At 44.1% G+C, this 19,487-nt stretch overlaps 2 protein-coding genes across 48 annotated transcripts in view; one reads left to right on the top strand and one right to left on the bottom strand.

Moving 5' to 3' along the window:
- Positions 1-2,341, bottom strand: part of BCCIP (BRCA2 and CDKN1A interacting protein) — a 28,186-nt gene extending 25,845 nt beyond the window's left edge. For 4 of the 5 annotated variants that reach the window (XM_015148434.3, XM_015148435.3, XM_028853349.2 and 1 more), the window contains exon 1: positions 2,165-2,341. In XM_015148434.3, the coding sequence (XP_015003920.3) occupies positions 2,165-2,329 (165 nt within the window). In that variant the 5' untranslated portion in view covers positions 2,330-2,341. 5 annotated transcript variants of the gene reach the window in all.
- Positions 2,342-2,626: 285 nt separating this feature from the next.
- Positions 2,627-19,487, top strand: part of UROS (uroporphyrinogen III synthase) — a 51,536-nt gene continuing 34,675 nt past the window's right edge. For 19 of the 43 annotated variants that reach the window (XR_013397670.1, XR_013397671.1, XR_013397672.1 and 16 more), the window contains exons 1-5: positions 2,627-2,885; positions 12,567-12,710; positions 12,888-12,971; positions 14,333-14,429; positions 17,225-17,299. Coding sequence is in view for 34 of the 43 variants with exons in the window: in XM_077944957.1 (XP_077801083.1) it covers positions 12,600-12,710; positions 12,888-12,971; positions 14,333-14,429; positions 17,225-17,299 (367 nt within the window). In the remaining 9 variants the exon portion in view is untranslated. 43 annotated transcript variants of the gene reach the window in all.

Here is a 19,487-nt window from a genome sequence, read left to right as displayed (position 1 = left end):
TCCCAGATCTCTATCTGCAAGACAACAGAATCTAGAAGATGGCACTAAAATGCCAAAAACAAAACCTCCTTCCTTTTAAACACTAACAAGATCAGTCCTTGAGGACCCTAAATCATACCTTGATAAGTGACACAATGAACTTGGGGCTCTGATGAAATAATATATTTTGAGGCACTTCAGGTTTTAATGGTTTGGGAATTTAGATCTTAGCTGAAGGACATCATAGAGGAAATCAGACCCCCTTTTACCTTGCCACCCTAACTACATATATATCTAAGGCTTCCTTAATTGTTAAATGTGCAAGGCCCTGGAATTTTGAAGCAATTCCAGCTCCAATTTGAACTCTTTTAAGTCCAGCTTTGCAGACTTCAAATGCTAACTCAGCCAGATTATGTGAGCAGCAAAACAAGGGGTCAGGTGGGAGTGTTTCAAACAGGATCAAACTAAACCAAATAACAAATTGTCATTATTCAGGACTTAAACTTATTCCTTAGACATAAATACATTCTGTAAATGATGCTCATCTAGTGTTTTTTTGTTTTTTTGCTTTTTTTTGCCTAGATAGATGTTTTCGACCTCTGTCCCAGACTATGATGGCACCACCAGGGAAATGGGCAGCAAATGGAGTATATGTCCAGCACCCTTTTCCTGGGTATGGGCTCATCTCCACATGGTTTCAGCAGGAACAGTCATGTTTGTAGAAAAGAGCCCTGTCCCTCATTCCCAAGTGATTTAGAATTAAGACTGTGGTGGTCTGATAGATTTCCCATGTTAACACAAGAAGCACTGATTTCTATAACCCAAAAGTAATAAAATAGCTAGTTAAAGTTCTAAGTGAAAAATGGTGAGATGGCATTCAAGGCACAGAGCCAAAGTAAAGATCTGTAAGGAAAGACTGATCACCTGCACACGTCATGGTGTCAACTCTAATCCTGCATCCATGCTTCTCTGTATCCTCCCCTCCATGCTCTTCATGACTGACTCATGGTTACCGCTGATTTTATTTCCTATCACTCTCTCTTCCTTATTCTGATCCAGCCATCCAGGCTGCCTTTCTGTCCCTCAAACGTAAGGATTCTGGATTTTCTTATAAATGAACTAGAAAGCCAATGGAGCACTCTGAGCAGAGGCGTGAGATCAGACCCACAAGATCTCTCTGACTGTAGATGGAGTATAGACTGATTGTAGGGAAACAAGAATGGAGAAAAGCACGCCGGTTAAAAGCTGTTATATTAAATAGTAGTCCAGGCAAGAGATAATGGAGGTGTGGACTACGATGGTCTCATAATCAGTGCTGAGAAATGTCTGGATAACAGGATTTACTGATGGACTGAATATAGGATGAGGAAAGGGAGGAATTAAAGTTAAGGAATTAAAGTTTTGGGTTAGAGCAGCTGGTGATTTTAGGGGCCATTTACAGAAACGGTGACGGTTAAGAGAGGGGCATGAATTATTATACAAATCTGCTTTGGACAAGTTAAGGTTGAGGTATCTATTTACACATTCAGTGGTCTGAAGGACCATTCAGTCCTAATTATTTATTAAACAAATAATAAGTACCTATATTTCCAGGCACTATAGGACCTATTCTGAAGAAAAGAACCCAGTTCTATAAGACTATGAAGCCAAAGATTTACCTACGATTTGGGTCAGCTGCCCCAGGAGCCAGAAAATACAGCCTAGCTGAGATCTGAAGAAGGGAAAACTCTGCAGGATGAAGAAGAGCGTCTGAAAAAGCTGCTACGGTAGAACCCGGCAGGAGCCTTCAAGAAACCGAGGGCCCACGTGAGTGCCGCCCGCAGAATGAAGAGGTCAGCTGCTGCCCTGCGGGGAGAGGGCCCCTTCTGCGGGCCCGCGGTGGCCGATTCAGGATTTGAGGCTTCAGCCTGAGAACTAAAGAGGGCGAGAACACACCTGTTGCGGCGGGCTTTTTCGGGGGGCCGCGGGTTGCGAGGTTAACCGGACCGGAGTCGGCCTTTCAAAAATAACCACTGTGGCTGCAGTGTGTGAAAGACCGAGGAGAAACCTGAGAAAGAACTTATCTCCAGCTTTTCCTCACAGACCCTCAGGGTTAGGGAAGTCACTACGCTATTTTTACACAGCCTGGGCTTGCCAGAAAGTTTTTCTCAGGTATAAACCAACTAGGGAAGCGTGTCCTTCCCACCTCGTCAATGACGTCGTCCTCTTCATCCTCTTCCTCGTCACTGTCGTCATCGTCTTCGTCCTCATCCTCGACTTCATCTTCCTCTTCTTCGTCGCGCTGGACTAGGGGGTCCGGCGGCTGCGGAACCCCACTTTCCACGGCCCGCCGCTTAGGCCTGGACGCCATGTTACCGCTCACACTGCGCCTGCGCAGCTTCCCCCTGCCTGACCTTCCGGATCAGTCCATAGTAGCCACGGGGGTGAGGGACTACGAAGAAGCTCGGAGCTGAGTGCACAACAACTCCAATGCCCCTGCTGGATTCCGCAGTCATGATCCCTTCCAGTTACGTCCAGCTTGCGGTCCTATCTTGCTTTTTTCTTCCTCTTTCCACCCTCCCTCACTCCTCCCAAAGCTTCCCCTCCCCTTCCCGTAATGGTTCAACCCATCTAACCTCTGTCCTCGATCCGTGGCCTGGATGTCGGTGCGCATGCGCGAGCGCCTAGCTGTGCGCGCGGCCGCCCCCGCATCCCGGGGCTGAGGTGCGGGGTCCGGCCCGCCGCGGCCCCTTAGGCTGCGCGGGCAGGGGGTGGCACCCCCTGTTGTCATTGCTCCTGCAGCCTCAGCAGCCTCTTCGCTGGGACTGCGCGACACCGCCCCCAGACTGGGTGCCCGCTGTGTGCCAGGCCCGGTGCTGGGCACGGTCCCGTCTCTTAGCCCATTCGAGCCTCCCCAGCCCCGCGAGGTAGGTGTCGCCGCCCGCGGTACCGGGTACAGACGCCGAGGCCCGCGGGCATGCAGGGGCCCAGCCCCGGGCAGTGTATTACACAGCGGGGCCAGGGCGCCGAGGCCTCTGCGGACACCTCCTGCCCAGGCGGGGAGGTCCGCGGCCCTTACGGCTGCGCAGGTGACGGAAGGCGCCTGGCCAACGTACCCTCGCCGCGCTTCTGGAGCGCGTTTCTTGACCTAAAAGTTTTTTTAAAGCCGGCACCGCAATTAAAAATGCTTCGGGGAGGGCGGGCGCGGTGGCTCATGCTTGTAATCCCAGCACTTAGGGAGGTCGAGGCAGGTGGATCACCAGAGGTCAGGAGTTCGAGACCAGCCTGGCCAACAGGGTGAAACTTCAACTCTACTAAAAATACGAAAATTAGCCGGGCGTGGTGGCAGACACCTGTAATCCCAGCACTTTGGGAGACCAAGAGGGGTGGATCACTTGAGATCAGGAGTTCGAGACCAGCCTGCCCAACATGGCGAAACCCCGTCTCCACTAAAAATACAAAAACCAACCAGGTGTGGTGGCGCGCGCCTGTAGTCCCAGCTACTCAAGAGGCTGAGGCAGGAGAATCGCATGAACCCAGGAGACGGACATGAACCCAGGAGACGGAGGTTGCAGTGAGCCCAGATCGCGCCACTGCACTCCACACCCCAGCGTGGGCGACAGAGGGAGACTCCATCTCAAAGATAAAAGAAGAGCTTCGGGGCCAGTGGGGGTAGTCTAGGTTAAAGACCCGAGCCTATTTTGAGAGAAGAGTGGAGGGGACTGTGGCCAACTGCAGAGCGCGCGCGCCTCTGCTGCCAACCCCTGTGGCAGGTGGGGATGTGGCCCAGGGCAGCCAGGTCTTTCCATTGCAAGAGAAACGGGGCTCATCAGCTTTCTAGGAATAAGATCTACCGTTCTCCACTGATTTTTCTCTGTAAAATAAGGGGAGTGGGTTGGGTATGTTTGATTCTAGGAATGGAGTGAGCTGCCCTAATAGGCTGCTTCTGTTTAAGCAGGGTAACATCTGATAAATCAGTGATCCTTCGTCAGTAGGAGATGGGAGGCCCTGAAGGTCCCCAGGAGCCCAGATTCCCCATAATCGTGTTCTGTGAGTTCTGTCTTTCCTGGGAGTCTTGTCTACCCGGCCATGTCATGGGTATTAAAGTAATACTTACACATCAGCGCTCCACATCCGATGGGGCAGCTTGAAATGGCCCATTTGGGTCGCACAACTGCAAAAACATGTTCCTGTAATGGAGAAGAGAGGAAGCTGTCAAAAAAGACCTATCAAAAGGCTACGATTAGAAAAAAGACTCAGAAAGACCATGTGAACATATCAATAGAGTTGCACTGAAATATCATGGCCATTTTTTTTTCCTGTTTATTTATCCTTTTTTAATGGTGGTAAAAGAGACATAACATACATTTTACCATCCTATTTTTAGATATTCAGTTCAGTGGCATTAAGTGCATTCACATTGTGTAACCATCACCACCACCATCCATTGACAGAACTCTTCATCTTGCAAAATTGAAACTCTGTACCGATTAAACAACTCCCTTCTTCTCCCTCCATGACATTTCTACTTTCCATCTTTATTAATTTGACTATTCTAGAAGCCTCATGTAAGTGGGGTAATACAGTATTCTTCCTTTTGTGACTATTTCATGTAGCATGATGTCTTCAAAGTTAATCCCATGCTGTAGCATGCATTAGGATTTCCTTCCTTGTTAAGGCTGAATAATCTTCCATTGCATGTAGAGACCACATTTTGTTTATCCACTTATCTGCCAGTAAACACTTTGGTTACTTCTACATTTTAGCTATTGTAAACAATGTTGCTATAAACATGAGTATCAGATACCTGTCGGAGTCCCTGCTTTCAGTTCTTTGGGGTGTATATGTAGGAGTGGAATTGCTAGATCATATGGTAATTCTGTGTTTAATTGTTTGAGGAACTATACTTTTCTGTAGTTTGCAAATCTTTCACAGTAAACATGGATCACTTTTGTAAGACAAGTAGGGGAAAAAACCTTACTTTATGCCCTCAGATTAGTTCCCAAAGTTGAGCTCATGGTCAGAGTGTGACTTAAGAATAGTGAATGTGAAAGTAAATACAGTACTGAGACTCCGGGGAGCTGAACTCAGCAGGTACTAGATTGCTTACCACTCGTTCAGTGTTCATCTTTAGCTCAGAATTTATCTTAATGAGGCAGAGGGATGATAGCAAGTGGTTAGGAGACTGAGCATGGGCTTCAGACCAGGATCCAAATTCCCTCTCTGCCACTTACTGTGCTGTGTGACCTGGGACAAGTTACTCAGACCTCTCAGGGACTTGGTTTCACCTCCTGCAAAGAAGGCTAATATCACCTACATTGCAGGTTTAAGTGAGGATTGCAATCTTGCATATAAAATGCTTAGCCCAGTGTGATAGTTACTTTTATGTGTCATCTTGCCTGGATCATGGATGCCCAGATATCTGGTTAAACATTATTTCTTGGTGTGTCTGTGAAGATGTTGTAAGAAGAGGAGCATTTGAATGGATAGACTGAGTAAAGTGCATTGCCCTCCCCAAAGTGGGTGGGCAGCATCCGGTCTGTTGAGGGCCTAAATAGAACAAAAAGTCAGGAAAGGAAGAATGCATCCTGTCTCCGCTTGACTGCTTAATCTGGGATATCTTCTGCCCTTGGTGCTGCTGGTGCTGAGGCCTTCAGACTCAGGCTGGAACCTACACCCTTGGCTCTCAGGCCTTCAGGCTACACCACCAGCCTTCCTGCTTACAAGTCTCCAGCTTGCAGACAGCAGATCGTGGGACTTCTCAGCCTCCATAACTGCATGAGCTGACACCTTATAAAAAATACCTTTCTAGATATAAATATATGCCATTGGTTCTGTTTCTCTGAAGGACTCTGATTAATACACCCAGTAATTAACATGAGTAAATGCTCAATGAAAGGGTGGCTGTTGTTATTGCTGATACTCAGAACACCATAACATAGTATGGGTTTGAGATTTGGTTCTTTCTTACCAGTAAAGTGCCCTTATTCCAGTCAGTTTTTTTTTTTTTTCTTTTTCATCCGTGATTGATGAACATAAATATGAGGGTAAAATGGCAGAGCAAGCATTAGACTGTAAATCTAGAGTTAGGTCGAGCCCTCTTTTTACCAGTCCCAAGGTGAATCTCATCTTGGAAGCTTCAGGAGCAGCTTCAGTCCTGCCGGGGCTTCTCCCGCCTTTTTCCCCCTCAATGGGAAATAAGAGGTTTTGTTATTTTCATTGGAAAAAAGGCAGAGGAAACCCCAGACATTCCACGGTTTTTAGGCCCTAGCCTCACCAGTCTCACAAGCCTCCTATGAAGGAGGGCCATATAGTGCCTCTGATCTGCTTGATACAGACCCTAAGGTCCTTCCCACTCCCATGAGCCACCCACCAGAGTGAGCTAAGAAATCAGCTGGCAGAGAGCACAGTCAAGAATGGCCAAGAGGAATTGTTCTGGGGGTTGGTTAGCAAGCAGGAGAGAGGGAGGAGAAGAAAAACTGCACAGGGATCAGATGCCTCCAGCAGAAGAAAGCGAGGCATAGAGATCTCTTACCATCTGAGTCATGTGGCACCAAATATGTTACCAGTAGCAAATCTGTAGGCATGTGCAGCAACCTCAGTTCTTGTCTCCTCAGAAGAAAATTCAACTGGGGGGCATAAGGCTAAAAAAGTGACTGAGGCAAACTTCAGAGCAGGAGTGGAAGTTTATTTTTAAAAACTTTAGGCTGGATGCAGTGGCTCACGCCTGTAATCCCAGTACTTTGGGAAGCCGAGGCAGGCGGATCACGAGGTCAAGAGATGGAGACCATCCTGGCCAACATGCTGAAACCCCATCTCTACTAAAATTACAAAAATTAGCTGGGCATGGTGGCACATGCCTGTAGTCCCAGCTACTCAGGAGGCTGAGGCAAGAGAATTGCTTGAACCCAGGAGGCAGAGGTTTCAGTGAGCCGAGATCACACCACTGCACTCCAGCCTGGGTGACAGAGCAAGACTCCATCTCAAAAAAACACAGAAACACTAGAACAGGAAAGAAAGTAGAGTACACTTGGGAGAGACCTAAGCAGCAACTTGAGGGACAAGTGTCCCGTTTTTCTTTAATGAAAAGTAATCATTCTCCCTGTTTCAAAGATGCTGGATAAATTTGAAATTGTTGTTTTCCCACAGGGTGAACAAATACTTACTGAGCATCTGCTACAGGAAAGAAAGTCCCTCAAAAAAGCCAACAATGGAGAGGCTCACAGCCCCTTTCAGACATACAGAAATCTGAAACTGAGACTGAAGCAAGAGTGACCTAGACCGGAACCCAGGCCCTGGCCCCCTTCTGTAAACACTTTCTACGCCACCAAGCCTCTTCCTAAAGCCCAAAGTGGCGATGTGTTAACCTGTCTGTGCATGCTTCTCAATTGATTTCTTTCCCAATCAGCCTGATAATATGTGACTCTAGCACAGCAAAGAATAATCAACAACAGTTCCTTTTAATTTTGCATTATTATTATTTTAGAGACGGGATGTATCTCCGTCACCCAGGCTGGAGTGCAGTGGCATGATTATAGCTCACGGCAACCTTGAGCTTCTGGGCTCAAGTGATTCTCCCATCTCAGCCTCCTGAGTAGTTAGGACTACAGGGATGTGTCACTCTGCCTGGCTCCTTGTTAACAATTTTTAAAATTTTTTGTAGAGATGGGGGTCTCGCTATGTTGTCCAGGCTGGTCTTAGACTCCTGCTCTCAAGCGATCCTCCTGCCTTAGCCTGCCAAAGTGCTGAGATTACTTTCAAAGGCATGAACCACTGTGCCCGGCCTAATTTTACATTAGAAATGCTTTCATTGGGAATGATTGTATATAGGATTAAAAAAGAAGAGAAAGGATAAGGGTAGTAGTTGGATTTTTATTTGCAACACATCTTAGGAAACCTCTTTATTATCCAGAACCTAAACTTCATGCCAGCATTGATTTTATTACCTAAGAGAACCACAGATTAGAACCCAGGAGAAATATTTTCTCTGTTTACAATGGGTAGATGGATTTTGCTTTGGGGTGTTTGCATAACTAAACTAAGCACTTTGTACTACAGTGATCCTTTATATTTTTTACCTCTATTTTTCCCAAACATTTTCATATTCAAAGTGTATGTGAGGCATAATATAGCGTAGGGGGTTAAGAGCAGACTTTGGAGCCAAACTGATTGGGTGTGAATCCCAGCTTTGCCACCTAGCAGCTCTGAGACTTCAGATGAGTGTCATCCTCTGTACGCCTCAGCTTCCTTCTAAGCCTCGTAGACTTAATGCATGTGAAGCTCTTAGAATAGTGCCTGGGAGGCAGTAAGTGCTCAATAAATCTGTTCGCTGTTCTTACCTTCTTTGAGTCACTCAACCACCTTCAGGCTTGGTAGGGCAGAGGTTATTCCCATTTAATGTGGGAAAAAACAAGATCACACCATGGGTAAGTCATAAAGCTGGGACCAGAGGCCAGGTCCCTTGGCCCTTAGTCCTGTGCTTATTCTATGACACCATACTTCCTTCCTTACATTATCACCTTAGAGAAGGGAGAAGGTAAAAGGGCAAGCAGAAATGAGGAAAAGAGAGGAGAAATACATCTATAAGGTTGGGCATGGTGGCTCACGCCTGTAATCCCAGCATTTTGGGGTCCTGAGGCAGATAGATCGCCTGAGCTCAGGAATTCGAGACTAGCTTGGACAACATGGTAAAACCCTATCTCTAAAAAAAAAAAAAAAAAAAAAATCTGTGAACAAGAAGCTTCCTGTTGCTATTAAGATACAATCCACATTCCCTAATATGACCCAACAAGACCCAGCAGACTTGGCCCTGCCTGCCTTGCTGCCATCCCTCACCACTCTGCCCTGTGCTCTCCAGCCACTGGGACTTATCGTTTCTCAGGTGAAGCGACCTCAGCATGTGCAGTGCACCAGCCCCTGCTCGGGCTTCAGGTACACTTCCACAAGGAAGCCTCTTTCCTTTGTGTTAAGTAGATATAGATTCGGCCACTCCAGCAGAGATCCAAATGAACAATGGCTAAAACAGGATAGGACTTGGCTTTTCTCTGATGCAAAAGTCCTAGCTGGAGTGGTAACTCTCATACAAAGGGGTCTGTGCTCCTTCTGTCTTGTTCCATCATCCCTAGGTTGTCCTCTGCGAGTATGAAGGAGCTGGCCACCCCATCCACATTCCAGCCAGAAACGGGGAGGGGAGGGACCAGCATTTCTTCTAAGTGCAGGACTCACAAGTTTTGCACATCACTTCATCTTGCATCCTGTTGGCTAGAACCTAGTCACCTCTTGACATCTAACTACACATTGCTATTTTCAGCAACCATTGCCCGGTTAATGAGCGGTACCATTTCTATGAGGAGAAGGGAAGCGTAGATGTTTAGGGGCAACTGCCAATCTATACCACACCTCCCAGTCCCAATAAGATGTACCAGTTATGAATCTTGAATATTCTTTCATAAGACTTACTGCATTATTACTATGTTTTTACTGATTTATAAAGTATGTATTTGACCTTCCTATAAATATAATGATGTAGGGATCATATCACATGCCTAGTGCCTAGTACAGTTACTGTTCTAGAAAGATGTGATTTACTGATAGGATTAAACTGGACAAACCAAAAAAAGTTCAGGTAGGATTCAAAGAAGCAAGACACTTCTTTTCAGGCTGGTCCCAGCCATTTCAAACTAGGCTATAGACAGATAGTTTTGCCTAGAATTACATCGGCAAATCCTGATAACTCTGCAATATGAAGCCTTGATCCAGTCACCTCTTGACCTTGCCTTTGCTAAAGCCAGCACCCCTGCCACAACTCTGATTCAGTCACCGATGCCTTTCGACTAATTTACTATGACCCATGGGGTCCCTGTCCTTCCTTGCCCCAGAAGTCGGTGGTGTTTCTAAAGTGTAGATCCCATTACTGTCAATCCTGTCTTAAACCATTTCATGGGGTCCCTTTTCTCATGAAATCCAAAGCTTACCTTGTCCATTACACTTGAGCCACACCTACCCTTCTCTCCTGGGGATACCCAGGCCCCTTTCAGATACTTGAATATTTTCTCCGCACTGCTGCTGTCATTCAGATCATACATGCCAAAATGACTCAAATGTCAGCTCCCCAGAGGTCTCCCTGGACAGGTAACTAATTATCAGCACCCCAGTCACTCTACCAGATCACCTCATAGCACTTACTAGTTCTGAAATGAATACACACAGCCCCGGTAAATAATGCAGATCTAATTTTCCTGAGGGGGATTCCAGGCTTGGGATTTGGCGTCACTGCCTGAGAACTATTTAGAAACACTTGTGAGAGGCTGGCTTCTGGTATTTGAAAGCATTACAAGAACATTCTTTGAAAATGTGGGGATGATGTGGGATCTGTATCTCAGAGGCTAGATCCATCACGGAACAAGGTGTGGGGCTGAGGAGAGCCCTGTGGCCACAGGATTGCCTGCTTCCAAGCATTATGCATCTGCGTTTTAATCCCCACACTAATTGCTTGCTTTCTGTGCCACAAAAGGATTTATGCCTTAGACAAAAATGCCAAGTTTTACCTGCCATTCAGTGATGTACGGATTCCTGGAGCTGCCAAATTAGAAGGCGTATTAGAGTTCAATCAAAGAACAAGAACCAGTAAGAGATGTGTATGATTCCAAGGAACTGGCCTGTGCAACTGTGGGTGCTGGGAAGTCTGAATCCACAGTGCAAGCCAACAAGGAGGGCAGGCCTGCAGGAAGGGCGGTAGGGAGTCGCACAGGCTGGAATCTCTTCCTCAGGTCTGTTCTTAATGCCTTTGGACTGATTGAATCAGGCCTACCTGGGTTATCTAGGATAATCTCCCTTACTTAAAGCCAGTTGATGTATCTTATCTCCAAAATGCCTTCATAGCAACACCTAGAGTAGTGTTTGGAAAAACTGAGCACTAGAATCTTGTCAAGGTGACACAAAAGTGACCATTGCAGAAGGGTAGGCTCCTAATTTCTGTGTGAGACACATTTTAAGTAACTTCAGGAAGTGGCAGGAACCATACTGCCCATTCCTCCAAATCCCCTGTCTCTCTAGCTAACACCTTGATAACAGCAATATTAGAAGTTGATTTCATAATTATATTTGTTCACCAGGTTTGGTGCTTAGATACAAAGCAGTTAATTTTGAGCCAATTTTCCAAAAATGTTCCATAAATAATAAAATACTCCAGAAATATATTCAGTAGTAATTTATAAGTGATGGCACCCAGAATTGGCACATTTCTGCTTCAAGCAATGTAGTCTGTTGACTCTTAGCAACCACTGTGTCATATTTATTAAGTAACTGGTGGGTCTGATGCCATTTATGGAATGATAATCTACATCTCAAGCAGATTTATTCTGCAGTTTCTCAGCAGCATTTATTGGTTGGTTGGTTGGTTGGTCGGTTGGTTGGTTGGTTGGTTGGTTGGTTTAGAGACAGGCTTTCACTCTGTTGCCCAGGCTGGACTGCAGTGGTAGGATCACGGCTCACTGCAACTTCCTCCTCCTAGGCTCAAGTGATCCTCCCAAGGAGCTGGAACTGTAGGTACATGCCACCAGGCCCGGCTAATTTTTTAATTTTTGGCAGAGATAGGGTCTCACCATAGTGCCCAGGCTGGGCTCAAGCGATCTGCCCACCTCAGCGTCCCAAAGTGCTGGAATTACAGGCATAAGCCACCGTGCCTGGCCAGCCTTTGGGATGATTATAATGTGCTCCACCCTGACCCCAATACAAGAGGAATATAGTTTCCATAGTTAAAAAAAAATTGTATAATACTGGAAGAGGTAAAGAAGAAAATAATCATTTTAACCTACCACTCAGAAATAATATTTTGGTGCATATCCTTTCATGTATGTATGAAATCTATAAAATCATACTATTTATGTAATTCTGAATCTTGCTTTTTTCTTAACGTTGTTTTGTGATTAAATAATTCATGCAATTATTTGTGAATATTTTAATGATTTCATAGATCTGTAACATGATTCATTTAACCATTCTCATCATTGGATCTTTACATTCTTTCCAGTTATTTGTAATTCTAAAGAATTCTAGTGTGAGCATCTTTATGTTAATCATTGGACACATTTATGAGTATTGCTTTAGTATTCTTAGAAGTGAAATTACAGGAAGAAAGAGGATGAGGTATATAAGGCTTTTGATATCAACAAATCGTTTTCCAGGTTGTTAGACTCTTATGATACTTGACAACGTTTAGAAAACATCATTTAATAAGTAGAAGAGTCAATATAATTATTTCCTAAAGTGCTTTTGAGGTACTTAGCATATTTATCTTGAAATGGAAAAGCTGTTTATCTCCTTAAAATGTAAGATATCCATTTATCTGTTTGTCTTGATACAACCCTAAATTTGCATCAGTTCTCTTCCCCGAACCATAAATGTTTGGCATAGGACACTTGGCTTTCACTAATGGCTTTCATCTGTTTTTCCAAGTGATATCAACTGCTAACATGCTCTTTCTTGGCCTTATCAGTGACAGGGGTCTTCAGAAAGAACAAGCCCATTAGTGCTAAGTCATGGTGTAGGAGGGATGGATCTCTTCAACAAGCGTTTGATTGCCTTCTTCTTGTGTACCTTCCCATCAGAAATCGCTTAGGAAGAGTCTTTGAGATGTTAAGATGTTTCCTTGCTCTGTCACAGCACCCTACAAGGACTGCCAGGCAATAATGAAGGTTCTTTTACTGAAGGATGCTAAGGAAGACGACTGTGGCCAGGATCCGTATATCAGGGTAAGTGGCCTGAGACTCCTTATCCCACAGTGTCCTTTCTACTGAGTCAGGGGGCCTGGAGCGGGCAAGGGTGGGGTCTGCAGAACCTCAGAGGAACTGATGCAGAATAAATTGTTAATATTTCTTTATTTTAAAAACAGCCCTGGCCAATCCAGAACTATATTCTTTCATTTGCAGGAATTAGGATTATATGGACTTGAAGCCACTCTGATCCCTGTTTTATCATTTGAATTTTTGTCTCTTCCCAGTTTCTCTGAGAAGGTAAGTGCTGTTGTGACTAGGCACAATGTTAGTGTTTGATTTTTCCCTTGCCAGCTAAAGCCAGAGAGGGACTGTTTTACTGTCTCCTTATTTTTTTTTTTTTTTTTTTTTTGAGACGGAGTCTCACTGTCACCCAGGCTGGAGAACAGTGGTCCGATCTCGGCTCACTGCAAGCTCTGCCTCCCAGGTTCACGCCATTCTCCTGCCTCAGCCTCCCGAGTAGCTGGGACTACAAGCGCCTGCCACCTCGCCCGGCTAGTTTTTTGTATTTTTTAGTAGAGACGGGGTTTCACCATGTTAGCCAGGATAGTATCCATCTCCTGACCTCGTGATCCTCCCGTCTCGGCCTCCCAAAGTGCTGGGATTACAGGCTTGAGCCACCGCGCTGGGCCCTTACTATCTCCTTATTTTATTCCCAAACTTTAAAACAAGGCAGCATAACTTCACCTGGCTCCAGGAGGCTGCTGCTGTTGGGAGGCTGTGAGTGAGCCTCTGTCAGCCCCTCCAGAAAGCCACCCAGACTCAGAGGCTGGGGCCAGGAGAGCAGGTCATGGTGAGAGCAGCAAACCTGCATTGCCCTCAGCAGTCCTAGAACCCTTTCACTCATCCTCTCATTTAATCTACCTCTCACCCCCAGCTTCTGCACAGCAGGCCAGGGAGGTGTTATTCTCCCATTTTAGAGATTGGGGTCCCAAATTAGGCAACTCAGCTAAGACCTCTAGCAAGTAAGAGACAGGGCTGGGACTCAAACCCAGGATATCTGCCCACAACTTCAGTTCTGCTTGCAGTGAGGAGTGATAAAAATTTCAGGAGACAAGTCCAGTAAAGCCTTCCAAATGCTTCAGAGTGAAAGTTCAGTGCCCACAGCTTCAGTGAAGTCAGATGTACACAGCAGCCCAGTGCATGGCTCAGAGTAAACGTTCGTAGATGATATCACCATTATCCTCTTTGAAAATCAGGGCTTCAGCACTGATATCACCCCCTGAATATTCCCGTTTTTGTTACAGATTCGGGTCAAGTCTTCGCCCACTACCTGCACCCTACTCTAATCCCAGGCTGCGTCAGGCTTCCCTCTGTGCTGCAGTGCATTTATCATCCTGTGTTGCACTTGTCTCTGCCCTAGACTGGGAGCTTCCTGGGGGAAATACTGGGAATAAAAAATTCACCTGTGTATCCTAAAAGTCCTAGAGTAAATAGTTCCAGGCACATAGTAAGCACTCAGTAAGTGTTGGGGAGATTGGTGGAAGGAATTAGTTTACCTACTACTGTTGTGAAGCATTTGGAATTCTGAGTCATAGCTCCTTGGAAGATGTTGAACGTAGCCATTGTATAAAATGCCTTTATTGCTTTTTGGTGTGCAGCTTTCTCATCCTGAAGATTACGGGGGACTCATTTTTACCAGCCCCAGAGCAGTGGAAGCGGCACAGTTATGTTTGGAGAAAAACAATAAAACTGAAGGTGAGGGTGGGTCTGCTGTGGATTCCACTGGACATTTATTTACTCTTATTTCTCCTAGTGGGAGACTAAATTCCAGAAGCACCTGCACTTCTAAGAGAAATGAGTGCTTAGTGGTATCAGGTCACAGACTCTGCCTTGGGAAATAGGAGACAGGGCTGTCTCCTAAACTCCCAGACAGATGACCCTGAGGGGGACTTTCCCCTGCCTGTTCGTTGTTCACCTCCTAAGGACTGATATATCCCCTTAGAAGGTACCAGGCACCAGTTTCTTCCTCTGAAAATAGGATAAATACTACATTCCTGAAAGAGAGATGATGAAAAAAATGTAACTATGAGAAAATGGTCGGGGCCACCATGTCAGGCACTTAGTGACCCAGTCATCTCTTTGACTTGTCTTCCCACCTCCTTCTCTCACTATCAGAACAGTATGAAAATGGCAGTGCCCATTGGCAGAACCCTGGGTTTCAGCCTGAGCAAACACCTTGTTAATAAATGCAATTGAATAGCTTCCCAGCTAACATTTATGGAGTGCCTGTTGTATGTCAGACCCTGTATAATGAATACTTCATGTTCATTACCCCACTTAATCCTAGATAACAATCCAGAGGCACACATTGCTATGATCTTATGTCTTACGTTGCCATTGAGAAAACTGAGGCTGGGACAGTAAGCACAGAACAAGTCAGTGCACAGCCAGGCTTCACACTCGGGCCACCCACCTCCACAGTTACACTGATGGGTGGAGGCAGCGGGCAGAGTGGTTGTGCAAGGGCTTTGGAGTGAGTTAGGCCTGCGTTTATGCAGCCATTTGGACATTAATGAGTTCCTTGGCCTCTCACCATGGGATTATTACTAATAGTAATGGGATTATCTACTAGTAGTAGACTATTAGTTAGGTAGAACTTACTGAATGCTCACTCTGTGCGAGACGCTGTCCTGAATACTTCTTCCTGTGAGATAGATATGCTTAGTATTTTCACTTGTCAGATGAGGAGCCTGAAGAACAAAGGGTATGGGACTTTCCAGGCCCCCACAATGCATAAAGCACAAGTGCAGGATTCAAGCTGCAGAGTCTGAGTCCCGAAGGGAAGCATCCAGGACATTATCTGGAGCAGAGTGGGCATGGAGTAAGTGATGGTATGGAGTAAGTGACGGTGGTGAGTTCTGGTTATTCTGTCTCCACATTTAACTAGGCTTCGTTGTAGCCTAAACCTCCCACCTTCTTGGTGGTTTCATACACACGTTCACCTGCTGTTGAAAAGAAAGTCTGAGAACCTAAGAAACTCAGAGCCAGCCGGGCGCAGTGGCTTATCCTGTAATCCCAGCACTTTGGGAGGCCAAGGTGAGCAGATCACTTGAGGTCAGGAGTCCCAGACCAGCCTGGTCAACATGGCGAAACCCCATCTCTTCCAAAAAATACAAAAATTAGCTGGGTGTGGCGGCACATGCCTGTAGTCCCAGCTACTCAGGAGGCTGAGGCATAAGAACCACTTGAACTCAAAAGGCAGAGGCTGTGTGAGCCGAGATCGTCCTGTTATACTCTAGATTATACTGCAGATGGGGAAGCATGCGTACTCTTTCCCAGTGGTGCTCTGGTACTTTTTCTTGCAGTTGTATTTTTCCCTTTTGTATATGTTTTGAGGATGAAGATAATGAAAAAGAGGAAAACCCTAGAAAGGTCACTATAACTCTTTCTGGTGCTTTATAATGAAGTTTAAAATGCATTTTCCCATATATTTTCTTATTTTGATTCTCATAACAACCATATGGAATAAGCAGTAGGAGTATAATTAATCCCAGTCACCTTGATGAAGAAACAGACAAGGTGCGTTAACTGACACCCGAGACACACACGTGAAGGGACAGAGCCGGCTCCGTGGCAGGCTTTCCGACTCCACCCAGTGCTCACTCCAGTTGTTCTGCTCTGAGGCTTGGAAAGTGGTTTGTTTACATGCTATGGATAAGTTTTGAATAAGTACTATTGATATTTGTGGGGTAGGAAGCAAAGTGGAACTCAATCTTTGGTTACTATTTCAAAGGGAATTTCCCTTGATGTAAAGGGTAGAGGAATAATGCTCTTGAATTTAAGGGAAGGTTATGCTCATGACCAGAGTTTAGAAAGGAAGAACTATTATTTCTCTGTTTTCTAAAAATGTAATGAATGCCCAGTAGCTGTATGATATATTTATACAATCCATTTTCGCTTTGTATTTCTTTAATCTATATTTAAAGATTTTGTTTGATCATAAAATGATAATATTCTGTATCAAATTGTGTTTGTTAATTGATCTGAAATTTATTATTTTTACTTTGGTGTGATGGATAAATGAACCGTCTCCTCTGAGATTACAGTTTGCTGACTGCTTTCAGATTTATGTCCCAAATAAACCAATTGGATTTCTTTGTAAGACATTTAAGTTGCTTTTTTTAAATGACCAGTGTCTTTTTCTTTAAAGGTCTAGATTTAAATGTGTTTAATTTCACTATGCAAATTTAATTATTCAAGTTATGTTGATTTCCTGGTTCCCATTAAAATTCTTCTAGTACCAACTGTGGAAATAAGCTAATATTTCAAGCAAGGAATACTAAAACATTTATGAAAGCAATTTTTTAAAAATTGCCTATAAAACATGAACAAAGTGAAAATGAAATTTTAGTTTGAGATGCTCTTCTTCACATTTGGTTACTAATAGTTTGCTTTGCTCACAGTTTCTTAGGGTCAACAAGCAGCCTTGGGCAATAGTCCAAATGGCCACTTAGGTATTAACAATTCACATATAATTTCATGTTTTACAGTCTGGGAAAGGTCTCTGAAAGAAAAATGGAATGCCAAGTCAGTGTATGTGGTTGGAAATGCTACTGCTTCTTTAGGTAAGGAGTCAAGGTAAAAATAAAACAACAAAAAATGGCTTAGCCTTTTCAGTTTTAAAAAACACTTTAACTCAGTTTAAAAATATTATTTTTTGCTTATTAAATTTGCAAAAATTAATTAAATATATTTAATTGATAATTATATTGATAAGAATGCAATGAAACAAATATATTCAATCATTTCCAAATGGCATTAAAAATTGGTTTACATCTTTTGAGAACCACTTGGTCAGTATGTATCAAAAGCTTTATTAAAATGTTTGTACCCACTTTGGGAGGCCGAGGCGGGCAGATCATGAGGTCAGGAGATCGAGACCATCCTGGCTAACACGGTGAAACCCTGTCTCTACTAAAAAAAAATTCAAAAAAATTAGCCGGGCATGGTGGCGGATGCCTGTAGTCCCAGCTACTTGTTAGGCTGAGGCAGGACAATGGCGTGAACCCGGGAGGCGGAGCTTGTGGTGAGCTGAGATCACGCCACTGCACTCCAGCCTGGGCAACAGAGCCAGACTCCGTCTTGGAAAAAAAAAAATGTTTGTACCCATTGGCTGACTAATTCCATTGTGAATGTACATAATGCCACTGAATTATGCACTTAAGTGGTTAAAATGGCAAATTTTATGTTATATTTTTACTATAACTTTTTTAAAAGCCTAAATCTCCAGATAGTGATATTATCATTGGTTTTTATACTTTTCTTAATATTTTGTGCATTTTTCCAGTCTTGAGTTTATTCTTTTTAAAGCATAAAATGTAAATAGTAATCATTAAAAATTAACATTAAACATTTTATATACTTAAAACAATGCTTAGCAATTGTCATAAATTAGCCTGCAACTTTGTTTCAGAAAGTTCAATTTGTCCAGTGAATTTGAAAATATTAGAGAAGTGTGTAAATGAGTGAAAATTGTTTAACAGTTAAAAGCACATTTTCCAGAGAACAAAATGAAGTTGGGGAAGAAACCAGTTGGGAGTTGCTAAGCTAATTAAAAGATTATTCCTAGATCTTCTGAGCAGCATGACTTTTACTATAAGCTCAGCAGATCAGCCAGGGAAAGGGAATCAGTGGCTTGGTTGCCAAGGAAACCGTCTTCCCTCCCGCACATCTCCCCCCAAAAATAAGTTAAGAATTTGCTTGTTACTTTCTTTTATCATTTTTTCCTGAATGAGGAGAGGAAAGAAAATAGACAGTTTCTTTCATTCTCTATATTTGTTACCAAAAACTCAACTGTCAAATATACAGTATATTTGTACACTTTCCAAACTTTCACACATTCACGGATAAGCAAACATTTTGAGCATCACATGCCCTTCAGTTTGATTTCAGTAGCATCACTATGCATTTTGCTGTCACTGTCCTGTCATATGAGAAGAAAACAAGAAAAAAGACTATGAGATACAATGATGAGCATCTATGTCTTGAGACTTAGAGTGGCTGAGAGAGGACCATATCAAGTGCAACACAAACAGCAGGGCCTTGGTCTCAGGCACTCACTGGACTCAGTCTGGTCTCTGTTTATTCACTTGTGAAGGAAAAGGACATGTTGTAATTGCAGGGAACATATTATCAAAGGAGAGAGGAAATTAGAAATTTTGTAACTTTTAAAAATGTCTTTGAAAGGAAACCACATTTTTCCTTAACATGAAAGTCAATCACCCAACTTTGAACATTCTATTTTAGCTCACCTTTTCAGACATAATAATGTACAAAGGAGCTCTTTTGAGTAGGGTACAGGGAGGAGGCATTGCTTGAACTCTGAGGTTTCTGTTCAACTAGAATCTCAGCAGGAACCTGGAGAGTTATCAGAAGTTGAGCACCAATAGCTGGGAGGAGACCAGGCCCAATGTATTAGTCATCTTTGCTGTGTAACAAATTACCCCCAAATTACCCCCAAAACTTACTAGCTAGAAACAAGCATTTATCATCTCAATGTTTCTGTGGGCCAGAATCTGGGCATGATTTAGTGGGGTTCTCTGTAACCAGGCCATAGTCAAGCTGGTGATCAGGGCTACAGACAACTTGAGGCTTGACTTGGGAGGGGAGGGTCTGCTTCCAAAATCACTCACATAGCTGTAAGTGGGCCTCAGAAGATCTGCTTCCCAGCTCATTCACATGGGCGTCTCGAGAGGGCTACCTAAGACATGGCAGCTGGCTTCCCCTGTCACAAGGCAATCCAAGAGAGAGCGA

Source organism: Macaca mulatta, chromosome 9 (genome assembly GCF_049350105.2).
Source record: "Macaca mulatta isolate MMU2019108-1 chromosome 9, T2T-MMU8v2.0, whole genome shotgun sequence".
Lineage (NCBI taxonomy): Eukaryota > Metazoa > Chordata > Mammalia > Primates > Cercopithecidae > Macaca > Macaca mulatta.
Note: the sequence above shows the minus strand (reverse complement) of the source record. Positions and strands in the feature narration are given on the sequence as shown.